This window comes from Callionymus lyra, chromosome 5 (assembly GCF_982586985.1).
Source record: "Callionymus lyra chromosome 5, fCalLyr1.hap1.1, whole genome shotgun sequence".
NCBI classification, from domain to species: domain Eukaryota; kingdom Metazoa; phylum Chordata; class Actinopteri; order Syngnathiformes; family Callionymidae; genus Callionymus; species Callionymus lyra.
In genome coordinates, this window is record NC_141822.1 from 11,248,683 (window position 1) to 11,270,397 (window position 21,715).

A 21,715-nucleotide genomic window follows, 5' to 3' on the forward strand; every position below is an offset into this window, starting at 1 on the left:
CTTTATTGAATATTGTTTTGATTGTTTAAGCGCTTTGTGATCCTGGTCTGGAAAAGCGCTATATAAATAAAAATTACTTACTTACTTACAACATAGAGATAAACAAAACAGTCCCTAGAAAATTAAGAAAAAGCCTGCACGAATAAAAATGTCTTAAGATACTTCTTGACTCAGTCAGTATCAGTGTGTCAAAAAAGTATATGTAAGAAAAATATCCACTTTAAATAATACATGTAAAAAAACGTTAAAAAATAGAATGTAAGAAATATAAAAAAAACAATAAACATTAATCCAATGTATAAAGAATAAATAAAAATCAAATAAAAAAAATTCACTGTAAAAAGTGTGTTGAGAAATGCAATGTTACCATCTGAAAATATATAAAATAAAACATTAAACAGCTAAATATTAATCTATATTTACTTGTGTTTGTCCTAAAAAATGTAAATACATTTTACAAATGTTTTAGCAAACTTAATAAATATAAAGAAAAACGAACTCAGTTAAAGTACTTTAATTCTTTTGGTGATGTAACTCATTTAAAGTCGATATGCAGACTTATAGGAAGTGGGCGTGAATGGCAGAATAATGTCTGTCGCCCCCTGTCGATCACTTGAGGGACTGTCACCGACGGGTGATTCATCCCATGACTGCACATGTGAACTCCAGTGAGAAAACATCAGGTTTGAACACGCATGCGCGCCGTCGTTGTGCTACGTCACTGCTCCAGTGATCACCAGGAAGTGAGTCCGCAGCTGTTTTGCCAAAACACCGTTGCAGCCTCCGACTGTCAGGCTGCGGGAACCTCAGAAACCACCGACCTTCTCGACTGTAGGAACCCACGACCAAGTGCGAGTCCGCAACCTGGTATAATGCGACGTCAGATGCCTGTGTTTACGTAGTGGATGCTAGGCTAACATGCTAACGGTAGATATTGAATGAAAGGAAGAAATCTCCATCGTTGTAATATATGTGTTATTATCCTGTCTCTGTTACTTGTCACACCTGCCATGAAGATTCATTACAACATTAAAACGCTTTTTTTTGGTTTTAGATTTGAACTGTTATGTATGTATTTGTAACTGTTTATGATGCTAAGCTCATGGGTATCTGTTCTATGTATGTATGCCTTCGTGTGTGTGTGTTCTGTGTCTGTATGCCTGGCTGTGTGTGTGTGTGTGTGTGTGTGTGTGTGTGTGCATGTGTGTCTGAACAGGTCCGGCTGATCGAGGGGGCAGCATGAGCGGTGCAGCTCTGGGTGTGGAGATCGTGGTGGTCTTCTTCTTGGCACTCTTTCTGCTGCACCGCTATGGAGATTTCCGGAAACAGCAGCGCATGGTCCTGTTCGGCACGTTGCTGGCCTGGTACCTGTGCTTCCTCATCGTCTTCATCCTGCCGCTGGACGTCACCACGGTCCGTAGCTCGGGTTTTGGACCGCGTCCCAAATGCAGTCCTTTTTACATGTGTACTGTACGTGTGTTGACAGACGATCTACAAGCAGTGTGTGATTGACCACCAGAAGACCCCGCCCACATTGACCCCCCCAGTGGCAAACCGTAGCATCGCTAACACATCGAAGGCGCCTGCAGACGGGTTTGTACACACAAACTACTAGAGGCGATACTGTAGTACCAAGGATATATTTGTAGTATCGTCGGAGTACTTGACTCCGGCGTAACTGGTTTCATTTGTTTTGAAACCACAATGTCCAAACATCAGCTTCAAAAGCTGCTTGTGTCACTGTATCCTCTCGTCCTCAGTCATCGCCAGGATCTCGCATGTTTCGTTGTTCCTTTAGCCAGAGGAGGACCTAAGTTTAATGGCAACTCAATAATGAACTAACGCTGTTGTTGATTGTTAAAAAAAAGAAATTGAATTATTGTATTTTATACATACTTTATTGAAACATAAACTATACAATGATTAGGATAAAATGAAATATGGTTTGAAAGTTAAAAGTTAAACAAACAACCTTGCAGTGCTGTTGAATATTGATACTGTATCGTAAGAAAAACATGTCAATATTCAAGTGTGTCAATATTTTCTAACACCTTACAAACTACTGTCCATGTGTGTGTCAGCATTGACTTGTGTTGCTCCGCAGAGCGGCGTCGTGCTACAAACCCTGGAGCTACATCCCTGATGGCATCATGCCAGTCTTCTGGAGGGTGGTCTACTGGACATCTCAGTGTCTCACCTGGTCAGTATCAGGGCATCAGAGTCCAGGAGCAGCACAGTGTAGTGACCCCGGTCTGTGCAGGCTCCTGCTGCCCTTCATGCAGTCGTACGCTCGCTCCGGAGGATTCTCCATCACCGGCAAGATCAAGACGGCCCTGATCGAGAACGCCATCTATTACGGCACCTACCTGCTGCTCTTCAGCTCCCTGCTCATCTACGTGGCCGTCCACCCAGAGTGGCACCTGTCCTGGTGAGCGCCTGTCGGGTCAAGGACCAACGAGTCCTTCAGACTGATCCTCTGACCCGGTTCTCCTCGCCCCCCCGTGTGCTGCAGGTATGAGCTGCAGACCATCGGCATCACCGCGGCCAACACCTGGGGTCTGTTCCTGCTGGTGCTGCTCCTGGGCTATGGGCTGGTGGAGATCCCCCGCTCCTACTGGACCGCCGCCCGACACGATCACCTGTTGGTCAAGACCTATTTCAAGGCCTCCAAACTGATGACGGAGAAGGCGGACGCCGAGGAGAACCTGGAGGACGTGATGGAGGTGTTGTATTCAAAAGCACTTCATTCACGAGGCGTCGGTTCACTTTCCCACGTTAATGATTACTTTAATAATACGTTCAAAACTCTAAAGCTGTACCACATTTAATTATGTTTGAGGTCGTTGCTGGTGATGATGCCATATGTTCTATTAATAGAGTTTATCTTTAAAAAATGGAATCCTTGCATACAGTTCATTTGTTTTAAAGAAAATCTGTATTGAAAACCTGTAGGTCTTCAACGCAATCTTCTAGTTAACATTCTAGACTTCGAGTTGAACCAGAGTTTCTGGTTTAACTAGAATTCCACAATGTTAAAATGTTGTTAATGGTGTTTTCTGTTCTCTCACCCGCTATAGTTCTGTGTTATTAACATCAAAAATCAACAAATTGGCAACAAATATAATGAAAAGAGTCAAAAGATGATGCTGACGAGGTTTATTATGTGTGTGCTGTGCGGGCGTGCAGGAGGTGAGGAAGGTCAGCGAGAGCATCAAGTACAATCATCCTCTCAGGAAGTGTGTGGACACGGTTCTGAGGAAGGTGAGTGTGTAGCCTGGAGGGTCAGAGTGACCCGAGTGTTGCGTCACCGCTCCGTGGCTCCTCCCCTCAGTGTCCGGTGGAGTACCAGGAGAAGATGGGCCGGAACATGGACGACTACGAAGACTTTGACGACAAACAGAACACCTACCCGAGTGAGCGCAGTCTGGTCAAGCTGCACAAGCAGGTGTGTGTGTGTGTGTGTGTGTGTGACACACAAACAGTGTTTTCATTTAATGTTTTCATTACGACAATAGGAAAAAAAGAGCAAACATCACTTACACGATCCTCTAGGTCAGTGGGTCCCAACCCCGGGTCTGGGGACTGGTAGTGGTCCGTTAAGGGGCTGCAGAGAAAGAAAGAATAAATATAATTTCTATTCTATATAAGAGATGCAGAAATTCTCATTTAAAAGACACTAGAAAAAAACAATTTGTAACAAAAAGACCTTCATTAAAAAAGGAATATTCCATAAGAATAAATATAAATAAATTGCATACCGTTTTGAGAATTTAACATAAACTAAATCAAATTATGTTTCTGCGTGTACATGTGTGTTTGATTGTGTACATGCATTTTTGATTCTGAAAATGTGTGTTTGATTGTGTACGTGTGTGTTTGATTGTGTACATGTGCGTTTGATTGTGTACATGTGTGTTTGATTCTGTACGCGTGTGTTTGATTCTGTACGTGTGTACATGTATGTACATGTGTGTTTGATTGTGTACGTGTGTGCATGTGTGTTTGATTGTGTACATGTGCTTTGATTGTGTACATGTGTGTTTGATTCTGTACATGTTTACATGTGTGTACATGTGTGTTTGATTGTGTACATGCATTTTTGATTCTGTACATGTGTGTTTGATTGTGTACGTGTGTGTTTGATTCTGTACATGTGCGTTTGATTGTGTACATGTGTGTTTGATTCTGTACGCGTGTGTTTGATTCTGTACGTGTGTACATGTATGTACATGTGTGTTTGATTGTGTACGTGTGTGCATGTGTGTTTGATTGGGTACATGTGCGTTTGATTGTGTAAATGTGCGTTTGATTGTGTACATGTGTGTTTGATTCTGTACATGTTTACATGTGTGTACATGTGTGTTTGATTGTGTACATGCATTTTTGATTCTGTACATGTGTGTTTGATTGTGTACGTTTGTGTTTGATTGTGTACATGTGCGTTTGATTGTGTACATGTGTGTTTGATTCTGTACGCGTGTGTTTGATTCTGTATGTGTGTACGTGTGTGCATGTGTGTTTGATTGGGTACATGTGCGTTTGATTGTGTAAATGTGCGTTTGATTGTGTACATGTGTGTTTGATTCTGTACACGTTTACATGTGTGTACATGTGTGTTTGATTGTGTACGTGTGTGCATGTGTGTTTGATTGTGTACATGTGCGTTTGATTGTGTACATGTGTGTACATGTTTGCGTTCATGTGTGTTTGATTGTCTACACTTGTGTGTATGTGTGTACATGTGTGTCTGATTGTGTACATGTGTGTACATGTGTGTACATGTGTGTCTGATTGTGTACACGTGTGTGCATGTGTGTGTTTGATTGTGTACATGTGTGTACATGTGTGTACATGTGTGTCTGATTGTGTACACGTGTGTCTGATTGTGTACATGTGTGTACATGTGTGTCTGATTGTGTACATGTGTGTCTGATTGTGTACATGTGTGTACATGTGTGTGCAGGTCATATATGCTGTCCAGAGGCACAACCGGACCAGAGTGCAGTGGCAGATCCTCCTGCAGGAGGCGCTGCACCTGGAGGACGTTGCTAAGAATGAGAACAGCTCGTGTCACCAGTTCATCCACAGTTTCCCGCCCTCTGACCCGCCGGGCTGGTTCAGCAGATACGTGTACACAGCAACCATAGGTGGGTCCGCTCCGGTACCGGTAGCTTCCCCATCCTGACCCGGTGTGTGTGTGTGTTTAGAGTGGTACTGGGAGTGTCTCCTGAAGCGCTGGTTCTACCGCCTGCTGTCGGTGGTTCTGACTATGTTCAGCGTGGCGGTGGTCTGGTCCGAGTGCACCTTCTTCAGCACCAGGCCCGTCTTGTCGCTGTTCGCCGTGTTCATCCAGCTGGCTGAGCGGGACTACAACTACCTCTACATCCAGGTGAGGTTCACACCGTGTGCGTGTGTGACCCTCCTCTGATGTCACTTCCTGCTCAGATGGCGTGCTTCGTGACCATCTTCTTCCTGTGCACGTGCGTCTACTCCACCGTGTTCCGGATCCGAGTCTTCAACTACTACTACCTGGCGCCGCATCACCAGACGGACGCGTACAGCCTGCAGTTCAGCGGCATGTGGGTGACGTTTTCGCCCTCTGAACTCTGACCTTTGACTGACCTCTCACCTCTCCACTCAGGCTCTTTTGTCGTCTGACTCCGCCCCTCTGTCTCAACTTCCTGGGTCTGATCCACATGGACTCTGCGATTTCCCACCAACAGAAGGAGCAGACGGCCTACACCTCGGTACTCCTGTGACCTCTGACCTCTGACATGCAAATTTAATAGAGCCAACGGACAATATCAATAGAGTACCGAGCTACTTGATCACAACATTTTTTTATTAAAACTTATTGGATTTAATTTTTTAATATTGGAATTAGAAAATAAAATGATTAATTTAGAAAATATTAGAATTTTGTCATTCAATTATGGTTGTCATATTGAATTCAATCATTTCAAGATAGAAATGATTGAATTCAATATATTTCAAGATAGAAATGATTGAATTCAATATGACAACCTGACCTCTGACCCTGTACATTTAAAGACTATGTGTTTTGTGTGTCTTTGTTTTGATTGTGTATTTGTTTATGTTTGTGTCGATCTTATTTGTGTGAATTGTGTATGTATGTGTCCATCTGTGTTTGTGTGTGTGCATTTGTTTATTTTTCTGTGTATCAATGTGTGTATGTTTGCCTGTGTTTATGGTTGTGTGTATTTATGTGTGTGTGTGCATCTGTTTATTTTTGTGTGTTTGTGTATTTACTTCTGTGTCTATGCGTTTATGTTTGTGCGCATATATGTGTGTATCTATTTGCGTGTGCATGTGTTTGTTTGTGTGTGTTTATTGTATATGTAAATGTATGTATGTGTGTATATGTGTGTGTGTGCGTGTGTTCATGTGTTTATGTGTGTGTGCAGATCATGGGCTCCATGCGTGTGCTCTCCTTCATCGCCAACGGTTTCTACATCTACTATCCCATGTTGATCGTCATCTTGTGCGTGGCCACATACTTCAGGTGAGCCTGTCGCTCTCTCGTGTGGTGAGACAGGAAGTGAAGCCGTCTCTCTCTCTGTCCTCAGCCTCGGCACACGCTGTCTCAACCTGTTGGGCTTCCAGCAGTTCGTGGGCGACAGCGAGATGACCTCTGACCTCATTGACGAGGGGAAGGAGTTAATTCGCAGAGGTGGGTGACGTCATCGCCGCGATGCCGCCATGTTTGTGTGTCTGAGTATGAGATTGTGTTTGTGTGGAAACAGAAAAAAGAAAGCGTCAGCGAGCTGAAGACGGCGAGACCAGACGACGAGTGAGTCTCTGATTGGTGGAGCTGGTTTGGGACGAGGGTTCGCTAACATTGTCCGTCACAGGAGTGGAAGGAACGCTACGGGAATCAAAGAGACGAGTTTCGGAACCGAAGCAGCCACGAGATGAAGGAGACCAACTACTCCGACACCGTCCCCCCACAGAACCCCCGGCGTAAGTTCTCAACAGAAGTACTGGTCACTAGTCTTTATCACTGGTCACCAATTTGCATTGTCATTAGTGATTAATCTTGTCACTAGTAAGTATCACTGGACACTAGTTTTTATGAGTGGTCACTAGTCTTCATCAATGGTCACTAGTACTAATCATTGGTCATTAGCATTTATCAATGGTCACTGGTCACTAGTCTTCATCAATGATCACTAGTTTCCATAACTAGTCTTCATCAATGGTCCCTAGTATTAATCACTGGCCACTACTATTAATCACTGGCCACTAGTCTTCATCAATGGTCACTAGAATAGAATAGAAAGAATAGAAAGGCTTTATTCATCCCCAGAGGGGAAACACACTTTCACAACAGCGCAGTTGGAAGAAAATAAAGTGCAAGGAGAAAGAAATAGTACAAGAGATAATACAAAATAAAATAAAAACGATCTTAAAAATATACAAATTATTTACAAAATTAGAAATTGACACTATTAACAAAATAAAATAGAATAAAAAATAAAATAAAATAGAAATAAAAAACGGAAAAAAAATAAAATAAAAAGCACACAAGAAGAAAAACACGCTACGGATTAGCATCAGGATATTTAAAGTAGAGAGTTAAATATCCTGACACCAGTTGGGATGAAGGACCTTCTATAACGCTCCGTCCTACACTGGGGGTGCCTGAGCCTGCCACTGAAGGAGCTGGCCAGCTCCTCCACGGTCAGGTGCAGTGGGTGGAGAGCGTTGTCCCTGATGGAGGAGAGACTAGTGTTCATCACTAGTCATTCGCCTTCATCAATGGTCAATAGTCTTCATCAATGGTTACTAGTCTTCATCACTGGTCACTAGTCTTCATCAATGGTCACTAGTCTCCGTCAATGGTACCTAGTATTAATCACTGGTCACTAGTCTTCATCAATGGTCACTAGTGTTCGTCACTGGTCACTAGTCTTCATCACTGGTCACTAGTCTTCATCAATGGTCCATAGTATTAATCACTGGTCACTAGTCTTCATCAATGGTCCCTAGTATTAATCACTGGTCACTAGTATTAATCACTGGTCACTAGTCTTCATCAATGGTCCCTAGTATTAATCACTGGTCACTACTATTAATCACTGGTCACTAGTCTTCATCAATGGTCCCTAGTATTAATCATTGGTCACTAGTCTTCATCAATGGTCACTAGTGTTCATCACTGGTCACTAGTCTTCATCACTGGTCACTAGTCTTCATCAATGGTCCATAGTATTAATCACTGGTCACTAGTCTTCATCAATGGTCCCTAGTATTAATCACTGGTCACTAGTATTAATCACTGGTCACTAGTCTTCATCAATGGTCCCTAGTATTAATCACTGGTCACTAGTATTAATCACTGGTCACTAGTCTTCATCAATGGTCCCTAGTATTAATCACTGGTCACTACTATTAATCACTGGTCACTAGTCTTCATCAATGGTCACTAGTATTAATCACTGGTCACTAGTATTAATCACTGGTCACTAGTATTAATCACTGGTCATTAGTATTCATCAATGGTCACTAGCAACAGTCATGATGTCTGACGCCGGCTCGTCTCCACAGAGGCCAAGTTCTCTCGCGGCACAACCCGAGCCGAACGTGACCGAGTGGAGCTGCTGCAGGACGCTGAACCCCTGGACTTCAATGCAGACGCTGCAAACGAGGACCCGCTTGACCTGGAGTCCAACAGGTCCACTCTCAAAGCAGGCGTTCCACCACCAGACGGCTTCTAGACCTCTCTGTGTTCTCCTTCTCAGGCACACCGGGGGGCGATACCTCTCCATGTCCAAGTCCAGCAGCAGGATCTTCGACGATGTGTAGCCATGACAACCGAGTATGAAAGTACATCAGTGGCATCAGAATGAATTTAACATTTCAAATGTTGAAACTTGAATCCTTTATTGAAAATCAGTTTTTTTTAAATATATGTTTTTATTTATTTATAAAAAAAAATGAATTCAATCATTTGTATTTTGAAAGGTTGATTTTTTTTGTTTTTTTCTTACATAGTTTGAAATTCTAATACCAATAGTAAATATGTATTTTCTGAAATACAATATACAATAGTCTTTTATATTTCATTTGAAATCTTGGTATAATAGTACTAACAGACAATAAGGCTATCAATTAAAAAATCGTTTTTAATTTGAAGTGGAATATCAAACTTTCAAAAACATTTTTTTGAAAGTATTTAATTTTCATTTCGTAAATTATTCAATATAACAAATGCAACCTTTCTATATAGAAATGATTTCACTTGTTAAAAGAAAACAAAATTTAATGCTTAAAACAACATAATTTCAATAAAAAAACCCCAAAGTTTTAACATTTGAAATGTTAAATTCAACCAGTCAATATTCTCGAGAACTGATCTACTTCCACGCACGAGTCCAACCCTCCCGATGCTTGGGGGCGACGCCAACATCTACGCTCACGACTGACTGGATGTTCTTCTGGTCCAGACCTCGGACGTCACCTTTGACCTCCACGCTGGTTCCTGTCCTTTTTGTTGTTGCCTCACTGGTCCACGCGTGCGAGAAGACGAGGCTGTTGTGTTTCTCCACTTGTGTTTTACTGTAAATATGTTACTGACTCACTGTTGCTGCTGTAAATAAGTCCGGAAGGTTTTCTAAGAATGTGTTCACCTGTATTTATCCTGCCGGGTCAGCGGGTGACTCCGGGTCGGACTGGAATAAACTTTTGGTTTTCTGCCGACCCTCGTTTGTCTGATCACTGTTTGGCCGGCAGGGGGCGTCTGTCTCCATGGTTACCACCATGTTTGGAAGGATCGACGCCTGAACTAGTCATTTCGATCGTCGATGACAGGTGAGTTGATGCTGAAACATGGTGACGTCATCGTCCGGATCGAATTATTGTTTACCGGGAAACATTTTGTGAGCCTCGTGACAAAGTTGTTACTCATTTAGGAACTTGAAAACGGAAGCGGTGACTTTATCAACACAAATAGTACTCCGGATGTGACGCGTGCAGACAGTTATAAATATTTATATATATTTATAAAATATTTCTCCATGGGAAGTCTTTTTTCCCCGCGTGTGTGACGTCATTTATAACTGCTGATACAAGGAGTCCTGGATTGAAGAGCCATCACCTGATAGTATAAAAAGATAATATCTTCAGTCTTTATTTGCATTATTTAGCAACACAGTTACAGGTTATAACAATAAGGCTAATAAAAAACACTCAGGTGTTGAGGTTGAAGCGGCCACGAGCTTAAATGCTTCTTGTCACAGAATGGCAGGTACTTCAAGACACGACCATGAGATGGCCACAAAAGCCAGACTGGACCTGCGGAAGTCTTCTGACCCGATGGAGAGGGTCCGGCTGCAGTGTCTGACCCGAGGCTCGGCCGGGATCAAAGGTCTGGGCAGGTAAGCGGATGTTGTCTTTTCAACTTCCTTAAAGGGCGACTAATGTAAAAACTCTCCTGACTCACGTTTTTGAAATCTGAAATCTGGGCGAACGAGAGGTTACGAGAGCGGAGTCCACTATGACGTAATCATGGCTTCACTCCTCCAGCCAGATGTAATCATTAAGCACTTTTTAATACTGATGACTACAATAGAGTTCCGGAATCATTTTAAGAGACACTTGAAACAACACATTAGTTACCTTTCAACATTGATGTGTGGGCCTGACAGGGTGTTCCGTGTGATGGACGACGACGGCAGCCGCTCGCTGAGCCTGGCCGAGCTGAGCCGAGGCCTGCACGACTTCGGCCTAGTGATGGACAAACAGGAAGTGAGCGAGCTGTTCAAGGGGTTTGACCGTGACGGCAACGGAACCATCGACTTCGAGGAGTTCCTGGTGTCGCTGCGAGTGAGTTGAGGTTTAGACCCAGCAACCTCTCCAGGTGTGTCCTGCCCCTTCCTCATTGTTCCACTAGCCCCCCATGTCCAGGTCCAGGATGGCGACGGTTCAGCAGGCGTTCAGGAAGCTGGACAGGACGGGGGACGGCGTGGTGACGGTGGAGGACCTGCAGGGTGTCTACAACGCCAAGAGCCACCCCAAGTACCAGAACGGAGAGTGGAGCGAGGAGCAGGTATTCCGCTGCTTCCTGGACAACTTTGACTCGCCGTACGACAAAGACGGGAAGGTGACTGAAGACGGACGCGACGGTTATTCCAGGCCGACATCCCTGATGAAGTGTTTCTGCTCGTAGGTGTCCCTGGAGGAGTTTTACAACTACTACAGCGGAGTCAGCGCCTCCATCGACAACGATGCCTACTTTCTGTTGATGATGAAGAAAGCTTGGAGGTTGTAGACCCGCCAAGACCCCCGACCATGTCCCTGCTCCAGACCCTTTCCCTGTACCAAGACCCTCTCCCTTCTCTAGACCCACTGCCTTATATACGAGTAGAAATGGAAAGAAATGGCTAAATGATTTACAGAAGATCCAAAATAAAGATGTAAGATGTAAGATTTCCTCGTCCTAGACTTGATAAAAGCCAGACATGGTGACGTAGGCGTCCTCCTTGCAGCTGGTTCCTGACCCCTCAGCGGTTTTGACAACAAATATCAGGGAGTTCCCATGCCCAGAACTCTGGTCGATCAGCTGTTTTTTGTTCCAACTTCCTGAAGTTGAGCTGGTGGTGGCGCTGCGGTGCTTCTCCAGGGTCAGCGGGCTGAAGTTCTCTGGGGTGAAGTGGAGCAGCAGGCCCTGTGGACCAGAACCAAAGATCCAGTTGGTAAAGGTGCACTCAAACCTAGTCATGTTTATATTCTTCACCCGTGTTGAGGTGCAGATTTCCACCAGGGGGGGTTTGGGAATCTGGGGCCACAAGTACCTAAAGATCCTGAGGGACGCAAAAGACTTGGGTGAGCAGAAAGACTTGGTGGTCAGAAGACCTGTCATAGGAAGTTTTACTTTTGTTTCCAGAAGAAGAGAAAAGCAGCAAGGACTGGAGTGAAACTCAAGACCACCAGTGCAGACCACCAGGCACCAGGGCCAGAGTCCGGTGGCCCTCGACTTGGGTCTTGACGTGCCAGGGTGGAGAAGCTGTAGGTGTTGCTCCAGTCGCTCCAGATTCCGTGTAGGTTTATCTGAGGGATTGAGCGTACCCGCACTTGGTACTCAGCCTCACCCTGCAAGTGCTCCAGCTCCAGAGCCAGGTAGTCTGAAGAAGAGACATTCTGGATCTATAAGGGACAGGCCGGGTCAGCGGAGGTCCATTTCAGAACCTTGGAAAACCTCTTAGAGACAGTACCATCTTGTTCCGGGCCGTCCACAAATGGACCTGAAAGAGCTGGTTCTGCACCTTCAGGTAGTCGTCGGCCAGATAAGGTGTCCTGATGTAGATGAGGACCTGGTTGTGTTCCTGGTTCTGGGTGACATTCCACACCTCTGGTCTTCTGGGTTTAACTGGAAACAGTCAAGGTGTGGCTGTGTTAGCTCGATGCATGCTAGCAGCATGCTACATTAGCAACAGGTGGTGTCACATCATCATGTTACCTGCAGGAGCATGTTAGATAGTTACCGATCGTAGTTAGTTCCACGGTCGTCCTGATGGAGTCGCCGTTCTTCAGGTGAACGGTCACACTGAAGTTGCCGAGTGGGTGCAGATCCGAGTGAGTCAGTGTAGCATTTCGCTCAGAAAGACACTTGACACCCCCCCGATATATGTCTCTGAAACTGTCATGTTACACATTAGTTTGTCATCACTGGTCCTTCAACACTTATCACTATCCTAGTCATTGGTCACTAATATTCATCACTGGTCACTAATATTCATCAATGGTCACTAGCATTTATCTCTGATCACTAGTAGTCATCAATGGTTACTAGTCTTCATCACTTGTCTGTAGGAACCACTGCTGGTCACTAGTCTTCATCAATGATCACTAGTAATTATCACTGGTCAGTAACATTTATCACTGGTCACTAGTCTTCATCACTAGTCACTAGCCGTCATCAATGGCCATTAGCAATTAACACTAGTCACTAGTCTTCCTCAATGGTCACTAGCGTTTATCTCTGGTCAGTATTAGTCATCAATGGTTACTAGTCTTCATCACTTGTCTGTAGGAATCACTGCTGGTCACTAATCTTCATCACTGATCACTAGTAATTATCACTGGTCGCTAGCATTTATCACTGGTCAATAGTCTTCATCACTAAACAATTTCCCGAAGGAGACCTCCTGAGGGATCAATAAAGTTGTACCTTACCTTACCTTACCTTACTAGTCACTAGCCTTCATCAATGGTCATTAGCATTTAACAGTGGTCACTAGTCTTTATCAATGGTCACTAGTAATTATCACTGGTCACTAACATTAATCATTGGTCCCTAGCATGTATCAATCATTACGAGTCATTATCAATGGTCACCAGTACTAATCACTGGTCACTAGTATTCATCGCTGGTCTCACCAGATGGTAATCCTGTCAATAGTTCCATCATCTTCATCTTCATCAGTCACACGACATGTTAAACTGTTTCTTTGATACTTGGAGATATCAGACCAGCAGGTGAGTCTTCCACCTGGAAGACAAGGTGAGCATTAACACCTCCTCTTCATCACCTCCCTCACTGACACCTCCTCCTCTTCATCACCTTCCTCACTGACACCTCCTCCTCTTCATCACCTTCCTCACTGACACCTCCTCCTCTTCATAACCTTCCTCACTGACACCTCCTCCTCTTCATCACCTTCCTCACTGACACCTCCTCCTCTTCATCACATTCCTCACTGACACCTCCTCCTCTTCATCACCTTCCTCACTGACACCTCCTCCTCTTCATCACCTCCCTCACTGACACCTCCTCCTCTTCATCACCTCCCTCACTGACACCTCCTCCTCTTCATCACCTCCCTCACTGACACCTCCTCTTCCTCACCTTCCTCACTGACACCTCCTCTTCATCAATCTTTTTCACTGACACCTCCTCTTCATCACCTCCCTCACTGACACTTCCTCTTCATCACCACCCTCACTGACACCTCCTCTTCATCACCTTCCTCACTGACACCTCCTCTTCATCACCTCCCTCACTGACACCTCCTCTCCATCACCTCCCTCAGTGAAACCTCCTCTTCATCAATCTTCCTCACGACACCTCCTCCTCCTCATCACCTCCCTCACTGACACCTCCTCCTCTTCATCACCTCCCTCAGTGAAACCTCCTCCTCTTCATCACCTCCCTCAGTGAAACCTCCTCTTCATCAATCTTCCTCACTGACATCTCCTCCTCTTCATCATCTTCCTCACTGACACCTCCTCCTTTATCAATCTTCCTTACCGTCACCTCCTCCTCTTCATCACCTCCCTCACTGACACCTTCTCCTCTTCATCACCTCCCTCAGTGAAACCTCCTCTTCATCAATCTTCCTCACCGACACCTCCTCCTCTTCATCACCTCCCTCACTGACACCTCCTCTTCATCACCTCCCTCACTGACACCTCCTCTTCATCACCTCCCTCACTGACACCTCCTCTTCATCACCTTCCTCACTGACATCTCCTCCTCTTCATCACCTCCCTCAGTGAAACCTCCTCTTCATCAATCTTCCTCACCGACACCTCCTCCTCTTCATCACCTCCCTCACTGACACCTCCTCTTCATCACCTCCCTCACTGACACCTCCTCTTCATCACCTCCCTCACTGACACCTCCTCTTCATCACCTCCCTCACTGACACCTCCTCTTCATCACCTCCCTCACTGACACCTCCTCTTCATCACCTTCCTCACTGACACCTCCTCTTCATCACCTCCCTCACTGACACCTCCTCTTCATCACCTCCCTCAGTGAAACCTCCTCTTCATCAATCTTCCTCACCGACACCTCCTCCTCCTCATCACCTCCCTCACTGACACCTCCTCCTCTTCATCACCTCCCTCAGTGAAACCTCCTCCTCTTCATCACCTCCCTCAGTGAAACCTCCTCTTCATCAATCTTCCTCACCGACATCTCCTCCTCTTCATCATCTTCCTCACTGACACCTCCTCCTTTATCAATCTTCCTTACCGACACCTCCTCCTCTTCATCACCTCCCTCACTGACACCTCCTCCTCTTCATCACCTCCCTCAGTGAAACCTCCTCTTCATCAATCTTCCTCACCGACACCTCCTCCTCTTCATCACCTCCCTCACTGACACCTCCTCTTCATCACCTCCCTCACTGACACCTCCTCTTCATCACCTCCCTCACTGACACCTCCTCTTCATCACCTCCCTCACTGACACCTCCTCTTCATCACCTTCCTCACTGACACCTCCTCTTCATCACCTCCCTCACTGACACATCCTCTTCATCACCTCCCTCAGTGAAACCTCCTCTTCATCAATCTTCCTCACCGACACCTCCTCCTCCTCATCACCTCCCTCACTGACACCTCCTCCTCTTCATCACCTCCCTCAGTGAAACCTCCTCCTCTTCATCACCTCCCTCAGTGAAACCTCCTCTTCATCAATCTTCCTCACCGACATCTCCTCCTCTTCATCATCTTCCTCACTGACACCTCCTCCTTTATCAATCTTCCTTACCGACACCTCCTCCTCTTCATCACCTCCCTCACTGACACCTCCTCCTCTTCATCACCTCCCTCAGTGAAACCTCCTCTTCATCAATCTTCCTCACCGACACCTTCTCCTCTTCATCACCTCCCTCACTGACACCTCCTCTTCATCACCTCCCTCACTGACACCTCCTCTTCATCACCTCCCTCACTGACACCTCCTCTTCATCACCTCCCTCACTGACACCTCCTCTTCATCACCTCCCTCACTGACACCCCTCCTTTATCAATCTTCGTCACTGACACCTCCTCTTCATCACCTCCTCACTTACACCCTTTTCCATCAATCTTAATCACTGTCAACTGCTCCTCTTACTCACCTCCCTTACTGACACCTCCTCTTCATCACCTCCCTCACTGACACCTCCTCTTCATCACCTTCCTCAGTGAAACCTCCTCTTCATCAATCTTCCTCACCGACACCTCCTCCTCCTCATCACCTCCCTCACTGACACCTCCTCCTCTTCATCACCTCCCTCAGTGAAACCTCCTCCTCTTCATCACCTCCCTCAGTGAAATCTCCTCTTCATCAATCTTCCTCACTGACATCTCCTCCTCTTCATCATCTTCCTCACTGACACCTCCTCCTTTATCAATCTTCCTTACCGACACCTCCTCCTCTTCATCACCTCCCTCACTGACACCTCCTCCTCTTCATCACCTCCCTCAGTGAAACCTCCTCTTCATCACCTCCCTCACTGACACCTCCTCTTCATCACCTCCCTCAGTGAAACCTCCTCTTCATCAATCTTCCTCACGACACCTCCTCCTCCTCATCACCTCCCTCACTGACACCTCCTCCTCTTCATCACCTCCCTCAGTGAAACCTCCTCCTCTTCATCACCTCCCTCAGTGAAACCTCCTCTTCATCAATCTTCCTCACTGACATCTCCTCCTCTTCATCATCTTCCTCACTGACACCTCCTCCTTAATCAATCTTCCTTACCGTCACCTCCTCCTCTTCATCACCTCCCTCACTGACACCTCCTCCTCTTCATCACCTCCCTCAGTGAAACCTCCTCTTCATCAATCTTCCTCACCGACACCTCCTCCTCTTCATCACCTCCCTCACTGACACCTCCTCTTCATCACCTCCCTCACTGACACCTCCTCTTCATCACCTCCCTCACTGACACCTCCTCTTCATCACCTCCCTCACTGACACCTCCTCTTCATCACCTTCCTCACTGACATCTCCTCCTCTTCATCACCTCCCTCAGTGAAACCTCCTCTTCATCAATCTTCCTCACCGACACCTCCTCCTCTTCATCACCTCCCTCACTGACACCTCCTCTTCATCACCTCCCTCACTGACACCTCCTCTTCATCACCTCCCTCACTGACACCTCCTCTTCATCACCTCCCTCACTGACACCTCCTCTTCATCACCTCCCTCACTGACACCTCCTCTTCATCACCTCCCTCAGTGAAACCTCCTCTTCATCAATCTTCCTCACCGACACCTCCTCCTCCTCATCACCTCCCTCACTGACACCTCCTCCTCTTCATCACCTCCCTCAGTGAAACCTCCTCCTCTTCATCACCTCCCTCAGTGAAACCTCCTCTTCATCAATCTTCCTCACCGACATCTCCTCCTCTTCATCATCTTCCTCACTGACACCTCCTCCTTTATCAATCTTCCTTACCGACACCTCCTCCTCTTCATCACCTCCCTCACTGACACCTCCTCCTCTTCATCACCTCCCTCAGTGAAACCTCCTCTTCATCAATCTTCCTCACCGACATCTCCTCCTCTTCATCATCTTCCTCACTGACACCTCCTCCTTTATCAATCTTCCTTACCGACACCTCCTCCTCTTCATCACCTCCCTCACTGACACCTCCTCCTCTTCATCACCTCCCTCAGTGAAACCTCCTCTTCATCAATCTTCCTCACCGACACCTTCTCCTCTTCATCACCTCCCTCACTGACACCTCCTCTTCATCACCTCCCTCACTGACACCTCCTCTTCATCACCTCCCTCACTGACACCTCCTCTTCATCACCTCCCTCACTGACACCTCCTCTTCATCACCTCCCTCACTGACACCTCCTCTTCATCACCTCCCTCACTGACACCCCTCCTTTATCAATCTTCGTCACTGACACCTCCTCTTCATCACCTCCTCACTTACACCCTTTTCCATCAATCTTAATCACTGTCAACTGCTCCTCTTACTCACCTCCCTTACTGACACCTCCTCTTCATCACCTCCCTCACTGACACCTCCTCTTCATCACCTTCCTCACTGACACCTCCTCTTCATCACCTCCCTCACTGACACCTCCTCTTCATCACCTCCCTCAGTGAAACCTCCTCTTCATCAATCTTCCTCACCGACACCTCCTCCTCCTCATCACCTCCCTCACTGACACCTCCTCCTCTTCATCACCTCCCTCAGTGAAACCTCCTCCTCTTCATCACCTCCCTCAGTGAAACCTCCTCTTCATCAATCTTCCTCACTGACATCTCCTCCTCTTCATCATCTTCCTTACTGACACCTCCTCCTTTATCAATCTTCCTTACCGACACCTCCTCCTCTTCATCACCTCCCTCACTGACACCTCCTCCTCTTCATCACCTCCCTCAGTGAAACCTCCTCTTCATCACCTCCCTCACTGACACCTCCTCTTCATCACCTCCCTCAGTGAAACCTCCTCTTCATCAATCTTCCTCATGACACCTCCTCCTCCTCATCACCTCCCTCACTGACACCTCCTCCTCTTCATCACCTCCCTCAGTGAAACCTCCTCCTCTTCATCACCTCCCTCAGTGAAACCTCCTCTTCATCAATCTTCCTCACTGACATCTCCTCCTCTTCATCATCTTCCTCACTGACACCTCCTCCTTTATCAATCTTCCTTACCGTCACCTCCTCCTCTTCATCACCTCCCTCACTGACACCTCCTCCTCTTCATCACCTCCCTCAGTGAAACCTCCTCTTCATCAATCTTCCTCACCGACACCTCCTCCTCTTCATCACCTCCCTCACTGACACCTCCTCTTCATCACCTCCCTCACTGACACCTCCTCTTCATCACCTCCCTCACTGACACCTCCTCTTCATCACCTCCCTCACTGACACCTCCTCTTCATCACCTTCCTCACTGACATCTCCTCCTCTTCATCACCTCCCTCAGTGAAACCTCCTCTTCATCAATCTTCCTCACCGACACCTCCTCCTCTTCATCACCTCCCTCACTGACACCTCCTCTTCATCACCTCCCTCACTGACACCTCCTCTTCATCACCTCCCTCACTGACACCTCCTCTTCATCACCTCCCTCACTGACACCTCCTCTTCATCACCTCCCTCAGTGAAACCTCCTCTTCATCAATCTTCCTCACCGACACCTCCTCCTCCTCATCACCTCCCTCACTGACACCTCCTCCTCTTCATCACCTCCCTCAGTGAAACCTCCTCCTCTTCATCACCTCCCTCAGTGAAACCTCCTCTTCATCAATCTTCCTCACCGACATCTCCTCCTCTTCATCATCTTCCTCACTGACACCTCCTCCTTTATCAATCTTCCTTACCGACACCTCCTCCTCTTCATCACCTCCCTCACTGACACCTCCTCCTCTTCATCACCTCCCTCAGTGAAACCTCCTCTTCATCAATCTTCCTCACCGACACCTCCTCCTCTTCATCACCTCCCTCACTGACACCTCCTCTTCATCACCTCCCTCACTGACACCTCCTCTTCATCACCTCCCTCACTGAAACCTACTCTTCATCAATCTTCCTCACCGACACCTCCTCCTCCTCATCACCTCCCTCACTGACACCTCCTCCTCTTCATCACCTCCCTCAGTGACATCTCCTCCTCTTCATCACCTCCCTCAGTGAAACCTCCTCTTCATCAATCTTCCTCACCGACACCTCCTCCTCTTCATCACCTCCCTCACTGACACCTCCTCTTCATCACCTCCCTCACTGACACCTCCTCTTCATCACCTCCCTCACTGACACCTCCTCTTCATCACCTCCCTCACTGACACCTCCTCTTCATCACCTCCCTCACTGACACCTCCTCTTCATCACCTCCCTCAGTGAAACCTCCTCTTCATCAATCTTCCTCACCGACACCTCCTCCTCCTCATCACCTCCCTCACTGACACCTCCTCCTCTTCATCACCTCCCTCAGTGAAACCTCCTCCTCTTCATCACCTCCCTCAGTGAAACCTCCTCTTCATCAATCTTCCTCACCGACACCTCCTCCTCTTCATCACCTCCCTCACTGACACCTCCTCTTCATCACCTCCCTCACTGACACCTCCTCTTCATCACCTCCCTCACTGAAACCTACTCTTCATCAATCTTCCTCACCGACACCTCCTCCTCCTCATCACCTCCCTCACTGACACCTCCTCCTCTTCATCACCTCCCTCAGTGAAACCTCCTCTTCATCAATCTTCCTCACCGACATCTCCTCCTCTTCATCATCTTCCTCACTGACACCTCCTCCTTTATCAATCTTCCTTACCGACACCTTCTCCTCTTCATCACCTCCCTCACTGACACCTCCTCTTCATCACCTCCCTCACTGACACCTCCTCTTCATCACCTCCCTCACTGACACCTCCTCTTCATCACCTCCCTCACTGACACCCCTCCTTTATCAATCTTCGTCACTGACACCTCCTCTTCATCACCTCCTCACTTACACCCTTTTCCATCAATCTTAATCACTGTCAACTGCCCCTCTTACTCACCTCCCTCACTGACACCTCCTCTTCATCACCTCCCTCACTGACACCTCCTCTTCATCACCTTCCTCACTGACACCTCCTCTTCATCACCTCCCTCACTGACACCTCCTCTTCATCACCTCCCTCAGTGAAACCTCCTCTTCATCAATCTTCCTCACCGACACCTCCTCCTCCTCATCACCTCCCTCACTGACACCTCCTCCTCTTCATCACCTCCCTCAGTGAAACCTCCTCCTCTTCATCACCTCCCTCAGTGAAACCTCCTCTTCATCAATCTTCCTCACTGACATCTCCTCCTCTTCATCATCTTCCTCACTGACACCTCCTCCTTTATCAATCTTCCTTACCGACACCTCCTCCTCTTCATCACCTCCCTCACTGACACCTCCTCCTCTTCATCACCTCCCTCAGTGAAACCTCCTCTTCATCAATCTTCCTCACCGACACCTCCTCCTCTTCATCACCTCCCTCACTGACACCTCCTCTTCATCACCTCCCTCACTGACACCTCCTCTTCATCACCTCCCTCACTGACACCTCCTCTTCATCACCTCCCTCACTGACACCTCCTCTTCATCACCTTCCTCACTGACACCTCCTCTTCATCACCTCCCTCACTGACACCTCCTCTTCATCACCTCCCTCAGTGAAACCTCCTCTTCATCAATCTTCCTCACCGACACCTCCTCCTCCTCATCACCTCCCTCACTGACACCTCCTCCTCTTCATCACCTCCCTCAGTGAAACCTCCTCCTCTTCATCACCTCCCTCAGTGAAACCTCCTCTTCATCAATCTTCCTCACCGACATCTCCTCCTCTTCATCATCTTCCTCACTGACACCTCCTCCTTTATCAATCTTCCTTACCGACACCTCCTCCTCTTCATCACCTCCCTCACTGACACCTCCTCCTCTTCATCACCTCCCTCAGTGAAACCTCCTCTTCATCAATCTTCCTCACCGACACCTTCTCCTCTTCATCACCTCCCTCACTGACACCTCCTCTTCATCACCTCCCTCACTGACACCTCCTCTTCATCACCTCCCTCACTGACACCTCCTCTTCATCACCTCCCTCACTGACACCCCTCCTTTATCAATCTTCGTCACTGACACCTCCTCTTCATCACCTCCCTCACTGACACCCCTCCTTTATCAATCTTCGTCACTGACACCTCCTCTTCATCACCTCCTCACTTACACCCTTTTCCATCAATCTTAATCACTGTCAACTGCTCCTCTTACTCACCTCCTTCACCACCTCCTCCTCCTCACCTCCCTAACCCTCCCCTCACAGACTTGATTCTTTCCGTTGACTTACAGCACAAATCATGTTCAGTGTCACACAAACTTTACCTTCATCATCGCCGCTCTGACCGTGACCTCCCGCCACCAGCAGGAGGAAGAGGAACATCTGCATCGTCTGACCGCTCTTCATCGTCTGACTGCTCT

At 47.1% G+C, this 21,715-nt stretch overlaps 3 protein-coding genes across 7 annotated transcripts; 2 read left to right on the forward strand and 1 right to left on the reverse strand.

Moving 5' to 3' along the window:
* The first annotated feature begins 713 nt into the window (after positions 1-713).
* Positions 714-9,720, forward strand: lmbrd2b (LMBR1 domain containing 2b). Of its 3 annotated transcripts, none has more exons than XM_087790803.1 (18): positions 714-867; positions 1,217-1,413; positions 1,487-1,593; positions 2,105-2,200; positions 2,261-2,428; positions 2,513-2,723; positions 3,187-3,261; positions 3,332-3,445; positions 4,964-5,147; positions 5,208-5,389; positions 5,446-5,579; positions 5,642-5,747; positions 6,426-6,523; positions 6,588-6,691; positions 6,765-6,811; positions 6,873-6,981; positions 8,569-8,695; positions 8,763-9,720. In XM_087790803.1, the coding sequence occupies exons 2-18, from the start codon at positions 1,240-1,242 to the stop codon at positions 8,824-8,826; spliced, it is 2,100 nt and encodes a 699-aa protein (XP_087646929.1). In that variant the 5' UTR covers positions 714-867; positions 1,217-1,239; the 3' UTR covers positions 8,827-9,720. The 3 variants fall into 3 exon arrangements, with proteins under 3 accessions (XP_087646929.1, XP_087646930.1, XP_087646932.1); XM_087790804.1 differs by having other exon boundaries at positions 735-849; XM_087790806.1 differs by lacking the exon at positions 714-867 and adding an exon at positions 913-927.
* On the forward strand, positions 9,635-11,327 carry capslb (calcyphosine-like b). Of its 3 annotated transcripts, XM_087790808.1 has the most exons (5): positions 9,737-9,831; positions 10,260-10,397; positions 10,668-10,845; positions 10,913-11,122; positions 11,189-11,327. In XM_087790808.1, the coding sequence occupies exons 2-5, from the start codon at positions 10,261-10,263 to the stop codon at positions 11,288-11,290; spliced, it is 627 nt and encodes a 208-aa protein (XP_087646934.1). In that variant the 5' UTR covers positions 9,737-9,831; position 10,260; the 3' UTR covers positions 11,291-11,327. The 3 variants fall into 3 exon arrangements, with proteins under 3 accessions (XP_087646935.1, XP_087646934.1, XP_087646936.1); XM_087790809.1 differs by having other exon boundaries at positions 9,635-9,831; positions 10,913-11,306; XM_087790810.1 differs by lacking the exon at positions 9,737-9,831 and having other exon boundaries at positions 10,267-10,845.
* A 131-nt stretch (positions 11,328-11,458) lies between these two features.
* Positions 11,459-21,710, reverse strand: il7r (interleukin 7 receptor). Its single transcript, XM_087790812.1, has 7 exons — positions 21,620-21,710; positions 13,399-13,510; positions 12,504-12,658; positions 12,234-12,388; positions 11,894-12,165; positions 11,756-11,822; positions 11,459-11,686 (listed from the first exon to the last, which is right to left on the reverse strand). The coding sequence occupies exons 1-7, from the start codon at positions 21,699-21,701 to the stop codon at positions 11,459-11,461; spliced, it is 1,071 nt and encodes a 356-aa protein (XP_087646938.1). The 5' UTR covers positions 21,702-21,710.
* Between the last annotated feature and the right edge of the window lie 5 nt (positions 21,711-21,715).

Excerpts from the sequence above, each read along its gene's own strand:
- lmbrd2b (XM_087790803.1), top strand. The coding sequence starts at position 1,240 with ATGAGCGGTGCAGCTCTGGGTGTGGAGATCGTGGTGGTCTTCTTCTTG. Across the intron at positions 1,594-2,104 it reads TCGAAGGCGCCTGCAGACGG|AGCGGCGTCGTGCTACAAAC; the intron begins GTTTGTACACAC and ends GTTGCTCCGCAG. Across the intron at positions 6,812-6,872 it reads ACGGCGAGACCAGACGACGA|GAGTGGAAGGAACGCTACGG; the intron begins GTGAGTCTCTGA and ends TGTCCGTCACAG.
- capslb (XM_087790809.1), top strand. The coding sequence starts at position 9,641 with ATGTGTTCACCTGTATTTATCCTGCCGGGTCAGCGGGTGACTCCGGGT. Across the intron at positions 9,832-10,259 it reads ATTTCGATCGTCGATGACAG|AATGGCAGGTACTTCAAGAC; the intron begins GTGAGTTGATGC and ends TTCTTGTCACAG. Across the intron at positions 10,846-10,912 it reads AGTTCCTGGTGTCGCTGCGA|CCCCCCATGTCCAGGTCCAG; the intron begins GTGAGTTGAGGT and ends TTGTTCCACTAG.
- il7r (XM_087790812.1), bottom strand. The coding sequence starts at position 21,701 with ATGAAGAGCGGTCAGACGATGCAGATGTTCCTCTTCCTCCTGCTGGTG. Across the intron at positions 12,659-13,398 it reads ATTGACAGGATTACCATCTG|TTTCAGAGACATATATCGGG; the intron begins GTGAGACCAGCG and ends GTAACATGACAG. Across the intron at positions 12,389-12,503 it reads CGTGGAACTAACTACGATCG|TTAAACCCAGAAGACCAGAG; the intron begins GTAACTATCTAA and ends GACTGTTTCCAG.